The sequence below is a fragment of the Sinocyclocheilus anshuiensis genome, unplaced genomic scaffold, assembly GCF_001515605.1.
Source record: "Sinocyclocheilus anshuiensis isolate Anshui unplaced genomic scaffold, SAMN03320099.WGS_v1.1 scaffold1255, whole genome shotgun sequence".
NCBI lineage: Eukaryota > Metazoa > Chordata > Actinopteri > Cypriniformes > Cyprinidae > Sinocyclocheilus > Sinocyclocheilus anshuiensis.
Genome location: NW_015540914.1, coordinates 147,251 through 154,408, shown reverse-complemented (window position 1 = coordinate 154,408; position 7,158 = coordinate 147,251). Strand labels below are relative to the sequence as shown.

Sequence of the window (7,158 nt, the reverse complement as noted above, 5' to 3'; positions counted from 1 at the left end):
CATCACAAAATATCCTTTTCACTACACATCTATAAAGGTTTAATTCACAGTAAATGCCTTTCATAAAGCTCTTACTATCAGACTTTTTATTTGCATGTCTCCTCATTCAGTTTAATACATTTGTATATATTTTTAATCGAACTAATTTTAATGCTTAATCAGTGAATCATTTGGTGCATCTATAGATATAGATTCAACAGATAGTTTCTATAGAACTTGTTTGCAGTTTAGGGATAACCAAATGTAATGAATTATTTTTACACTATAAGTGATTTATCTTAGATGATAACTGTATATTCTATCCCCCTACACTAACCCTACTCCTAAACCTACCCTTATGAAAATTATGGTTTTCCTCATAGGGCCAAAAAAAGTCTCCCACAAGGACAAGGATTTCAGATATTGCCATCTTTGTGGGGACATTTTGTTCCCACAACAGTGTTTACCTGAACCCCACACACACACACTTACAAAATAATGGTTTGTACAGAATAAAACCACGTGTGTGTGTGTGTGTGTGTGTGTGTGTGTGTGTGTGTGTATATATATATTATTATTTTATTTTTTTTAAGGTTAGGTGATTAAATGGGACAACAGTTCAAAAGTTTGATACAGATGAAAACTTTGTGGCTACAGTCAAAACGATCAACTGCTGTTCCATACAGAAACGCTAGATGGAGACAAGCTCAAATGACAGACGTTACAAAATGCCACAGAAGTTTACAATAATACTGTCAGGTGTATCACAACAGAATAAGTTTAAAATTCTACAGAAGCGATATTTTTTTCATAAATATTGATAGGGTCTGAAAATGTGAGGTAATTAATATCTGGTTTACAATTAAAATTATACATCAATCATATGTGATAAATCCTATACGATACTGACGAATGTCTCTGCGAATTTGCGAGTAAGGGAGTGGAAAATAAGCCCGCTACTTACGCGTCGCAAACAGTTTTTGCACGTTTTCTTTTTGTTTGTTCCTGAATAGCCGAGTCTGTGTCTTTAAACTGAGATTGTCTGGGCAGTCGCTATTAATCATGTACTCGTCTAGTCCCACCTCTTTCCTGCAGCAGCACTGAGAGCGAGAGAGAGACAGAGCAGATACAGTCAGATCATATGAAGTGACGGACAGCGATGCCAGTGGCAGCCCTGCGAGAGTACAGCGTATCTCTGAGAAATACGGACGCTTGAGAGAATAACAGGGCTAATTTCCGACAACTTCTTTGGATACATAACTGAAATCAGCAAAAAAAAAAAAAAAAGATTTCATGAGCTAACATGAGGGAGAAGTGAATTTTGCACGCGTACAAGGGATTCTCAGTCATCATTTGCCATTTAAATGGCATGAAACGCAGATGTCAATAGATGTTTGAAGTGCACATGGATGTTTCAGCTCTGCTTTTAGTGTTTACCTTGTGTGTCTGTCCAAGATCAGCGGAGTAAGTGTTTATCAGATGTTGAGATGATGTTCTGCATGTTCACAGGACAAGTTCAGATGTCGGATATGAAGTTATAAATCAGCATGGCTTTGGGTGTATTCTTACAAACAAGTGATTTTAACATGTAATTTTTTTTTTCGCTCCTAAAAAAAGTAAACCAGCAGTAAGCAATCATGGTAGAACCTGCTGGCTTTGTGGAAGCATGGAAAGCTCAGTTCCCTGACTCAGATCCTCCTGAGATGTCTTTGAACTCTGTTGGAGACATTGAGCAGGAGCTGGAGAAATGCCGAGATTCTATTAGGCGTCTGGAGATGGAAGTGAACAAGGAGCGTTTTCGAATGATCTACCTGCAAACGCTTCTAGCCAAGGAGCGGAGAAGTCATGACTCTCAGCGATGGGGTTTCGGTAGGGTCTCGCAAGGTGAGCATAAGCCAGCGTCCATGGATGAGCATCATCAGAAAGCCGATGGAAGCAGGTGTCTCCCTGCCAAAATGAAGCACACAACCGCTGCAGAGGAGAGTCATGAGTCTCAGCCTTGTGTTAAGGTGGTGGGATGTGACTTGGACAGGCAGAAAAGCAGAGATGGGGAAGTTGACGGGATGTCTCCATACAAAAATAGGAGCATTGAAGCTCCCCTCAGGCCCATTGCTGGACGTGGACCTGCGCACCATGAGGCGGATGGCGTTCCAGAGTCTCCACCAAAGGAGAAGGTCACCACGGGGTTGGGAGTTGCTGCGCTTCGGTCAAACTTTGAGCGTATCAGAAGAGCCAATTCTCAAACATCCGGTGAGGGGAAAAGCGAGAGGCCTTACTACGTCAACATGGAGTACCATCACGAGAAAAGTCTTGTTGGGGTCAATGATAGAGATGTCTCAGAGAAGATAAGTAGTCTGGGCACTCAAGTTATGCAGATGGAACGCAAGAGGTCTTTGCATTCTGTCCCGGGTAATCTGTCCACTGCTTTTGAGGACATCCGTAAACCAGAGCGTTCTCATGAAAGAGCAATGGAGAGCGGTTACAACTGTGAGTACGAGGAGCCCGATCTAAACCCTGGGTTCCTTAAGGATAGTTCTTCAAGACTTAATGGAAGAAGAGCTACTCAGCAGAACTGGCACCAGTCAGACTGTCAGCCCTATACGACTGTTTATGTGGGGGGCATTATGGGAGATGGAGAGGACCTGCACTTGACCTGGCCCAGGCGGTCTTACTCACCTGGGAGTTTTGAGGATGGATACACGCCGGATTGCAGCTCCAATGAAAACCTGACGTCCAGCGAAGAAGACTTCTCCTCAGGGCAGTCCAGCCACGTGTCCCCGAGCCCCACCGCCTACAGAATGTACCGAGAGAAGAGTCGCTCTCCATCCCAGCACTCCCAGCAGTCTTTTGAGAGTGGCAGCCCCCCTACCCCACAGTCCCAGAAGCATCTCAAGCAACAGCTAGCACTCTCCGACACCAATGTTGTTGGTGTCCGCAAGACCTGGCCTGCTGACGGAAGCTCCAACAACTTCAGCAGTTTCCATGGAGATCTGGGTAAGACAACATTCTTGCAGTGTTTACTTTTATATGTATTGTAATGTCTGTTTGGTGGGACGTTAATAGGATTTCATTGTCCCACAGTGGGAGTATAATAAGAAAAGGCACAAAGATCCATTATAATGACATTTTATGTCAATTACTTGTCTTTTATAGGTCTTTACTTGTGCAACCTATTTAACATGTATCTGATTGGGTCATAGTTTGTTGAGTATCTCAGTGATTTTCAAACTTACCTCCTTATACACACATGATATAATATACAGTATATAATGGACTTTTCCATGACATTCTAATTTATTGAGATGCACCTGTATATTTCATGCATAAAGACCCATTTATATTGTGTGAGGAAAACTATTGAAGAATAGTTTTGGCTTGAAAAAGAGTTGGCTTTTATGTTGTCACTGAACTAAATCCAAAACAAATTTTAAGATATTATCTAGAAAATGTGTACTTTGTATTAACTGTTATTTAAAATATTCATAAAAAATCAGGGCAAAAATTCAATAATTGTGATTAATCTTATGAACCAGCCTTTAGAAAGCCGAATGAAACCGTAATAACATCAAATTTGGAAAATGTGTTATAAAATTATAACATTTAAAGTATTTAATTAGTATCATCAGTCAAAAAGTTAACTTTGACCTAAGAATATGTTTTATAAAAAGCTTTTTCTTTCTGTCAAATTTCTCCACTATCTAGTCAAGCAACCCCTGTACCCAGGATTGAAACCCCCTGGACTATGATACAAGTTGAAGCAAATCCATAATTTTTTGTGTTTTTATTTTTCCAACTACATTTCTAGCGTTCTACTTCCTGTCTTCTTTGTTTGAGCTGTCCATGTGGTTTCTCCCTGTCCTTATCTTGCTGTCATGATATGACTGATCTGATCTGCAGCGTTTGAGGCCAAGAATGGCCTGAGGCAGTGCAGTCGCTCACTCTCTGTCCACTCAGAGCGTTTATGCATCAGTTCACAGTAGTGTTGTCCTGCTTAGGGATAATTAAGCTAAAGGGGTCATCTAGCATGGTGGACTAAGCAAAGCTTTTTGTTGGGGGAGGGGTGAAAGGCTAATTACAAGAAACAAACTAAGAGGGGAACTGAAGATGTCACTTGGACTAAACGATCAGACATCTGTGGTTATATTGGTTTGAATGGAAACGCAAAGAATGGTTCTTCATTGTTAATGCGAGCTATAATGCATTTGAATGTATGGTCACAATGCAAATGGTATGTATTGGAGCCATTCAGACTGGTTTTCCTCTTGAACTGTGGGTCGACAAAATACAATGAAGAGATGTTGTCTGTAGCAAAGTGTCAGTTTGAAGCAGTCCTGCACTCAGCAGTTTAGGCTTTTAACAGTTTCATTTTCACAATCATTCACACTCTTTGGTTGAACATGCAGCAACTGGTGTAGCAACTTGAACACTCATGTTTTGTTCAGATCGACTTTATTTGGAGTCCCAGAGACCCAATGATGTATAAGAAATGAAATTATTACTTTTATTAAGGAAGGATGCATTAAATTAATTAAACGATTGTTAGAAAAAAAAAATTCCCACAAACATTTTAAGAAGCACAACTGTTCTGATTGATAATAATAAGAAATGTTTCTTGAGCACCAAATCAGCATATGAAATTGATTTCTGAAGGACACTGAAGAGTAGAGTAATGGCTGCTGAAATTTCAGCTTTGCATCACCGTAATATATTTAAGTTTTACAATATATATTCTCAAATAGAGAACAGTTATTTTACTGAAAAAAATGTAACCTTAGTGAGCATAAGAAAATACTTTCAAAAACAGTAAAAATGACCAATTGAACTGCAGTATTAGTTATATGTAGTGTCCATTTTTGGAGAACATTTGAAAGCATGTTGTCAAGTTGAAATTTAGTTTATAATGAATAAAAAATCACATAGATATGTCATATCAAGCCATTTTAACTGGGCCTTAGAGTCTCAAAACAGAACATTAGTGTTAAATGATTACGCAAGAGCACAGTAATGATACAATCTAGATCAAGCTGAATACATCGTAATTGTATTGCTCATGTTGGTTCACATCTTGTTTCATTATGTATTTACTTTGCATTACAGCCTACAGTTGGAGACTGTCTTAATATCTTATGAAATAGTCAATAAGACACTAACTCTTTAAGTTAAATTTTCTAAGTGCAGTTTGACAAAAAATAGAGAAACTGAGAGAAGACTTCAGAGCCAAGAGCACATATTTCTCCTTTCAAGCAGAAAAGAGCTCATCAGCTCAGTCCAAGCTAGTTACATAAGCAGGCAGAGAGAGCGCAGACCTGCAAACTCAGCACGCCACAAACAAATTGCAAATGATCAGTGTAAAGTTGCGTTTCAGTGACAGGATCATGATTTACACCAGTGGGAATTGCAGCCGTTCTTCAGGCGGTCTCTAAGCTTTCTCCAAATTATTTTCTGCGATCTTGATCTAATGCCCTCGAGCTGTTCAAAAACTGCACTTTCGAGTCTTGCCAGATAGATTAAAACGGTCTCCATTAGATCCGTTACCCTGAAAGAGAGTGATCAGGGAGCGTGATGCGCAGATTTTAGTCCTCAAAAATCTCAGTCATGCTCACCTAGTGCCCCTCACTCGTGTAAACATCAGCACTGCAGCCACGTGCGCTTGTCAAACAAGCACATGTTGCGCCACAGTCTGTGGTAACTGCCCTGATATTTCTGAAAATCCTCTTCTATTGTGAAATTACTGATACTTATATAAGCGACATACATTGTATATAGTCACGAAAGTGGCTTATACATGCCAGAGGTTATTTTGCAATGAGGAAAAGACATCTTGATGGAAATCCATTGAGGTAACACCCACAATAAAAAAATTCCTTAGGCCTCTTCTGTGGTAAAACAATTATTTTTCACTCGTTTTTCAGGATCCACCTCGGCGATTGCTGTCATGATCGATCGCAGGTGTTGTGCTTGGTGGGCTTGAAATGGATTGAGTCTGACTTGTGGGCATTATGCTGACAGAACCAGTCAGTGAAAGAGATCAGGTGGCTCTTATGTAGTTTTACCATTTGCCATTTTTTCTTGGGAAGCAAAATCTGGCAGATTTCTCTTCCGTCAACTGGGTGTTAAAAGTCACCTCTAAGGAACAGACCGGCCCTGGCAGACAACCTAATCCTGCCTGTATTATTAAAATAAATAGTCATTTGTTAAAGTCCTCACAGACTCTCGAGTTCACTGTGCATGCTGGCTTGAGCTAAAAAAGTCTGGCTGTAAGATATAGGTTTTTTCAGGCTTGTGGGTTTTGCATGGCAAGGTTGGGAAAATTTCAGGAATTAAAGAATTGGCTTTCAGTTCCTGAGTATGAATTTGAGTCTATCTATCTGTCTGTCTTTCTGTCTGTCTGTCTGTCTAATTTCTTTAAATTTCAGTTCATTGTAATTCCTGATTCGAAATTATTTATACCGTTTGTTACCTCAATTCAAATTCAGGAATTCAGTTGAAATTTAGAATGCATTAAATTTTGAATGGCGCACAACCCTCCTGCATGGAAATCCTTTCTGATAACAGGTGGTAATGGACTTTATCTTTGTTTTTTTGTAAAATTCTTGATTATTTTGAGGCTTTGCAAACAGAATCTGTGCTTCACATTCAGCAAGGCTTTGGAAATGGTGAGAGGTATTTGCTGGCTATCCTTCTTGTTGTTTTTCTGTTTTATCATCTGCCAGAGCCCATAAATCCAAAGAAAGCCTCAACATCAGAAATACTGTGCATACAACATCAAACGTGCACCATGTGCGCCTAAAGCCTGACAGCAGCAGCGACCGCTGCATGTAATTTGCTTCTTTTCAAACAGTCTACTTATGTGGTCTGTTAAGCTGTAATTTTGCACTTCCAATGCCCTAAGACACACTAACTGGCCTTTTTTCTATGTGTGACTGTTTGTGTGTCACCTGTTGTCCTGGGGGTTGGACTGTGTTAACGAGGGCAGGGCTGAGGCCAGGCTGGCATGGGTCCAGCTGCACCACCATCACCAGCTGCAGGGGAAAGAGCACAACATCTTTCTCACTACTGTCATTTGATGGGAGGAGCTTCCCTCTCTGAATCACACAAACACACTGGTGTGTTATTTTATGCAGCATAGATGTAAACCCATATATAGGAAGAAACCGTCACAAAACATTTATACGCATT

At 40.0% G+C, this 7,158-nt stretch overlaps 1 protein-coding gene across 1 annotated transcript in view; it reads left to right on the top strand.

Moving 5' to 3' along the window:
* The first annotated feature begins 1,086 nt into the window (after positions 1–1,086).
* Positions 1,087–7,158, top strand: part of LOC107689270 (BCR activator of RhoGEF and GTPase) — a 46,553-nt gene continuing 40,481 nt past the window's right edge. The window contains exons 1-2 of the mRNA XM_016487214.1: positions 1,087–1,443; positions 1,597–2,973. Coding sequence (XP_016342700.1) covers positions 1,617–2,973 — 1,357 coding nt within the window. The 5' untranslated portion in view covers positions 1,087–1,443; positions 1,597–1,616. The remainder of the gene's footprint in view (positions 1,444–1,596; positions 2,974–7,158) is intronic.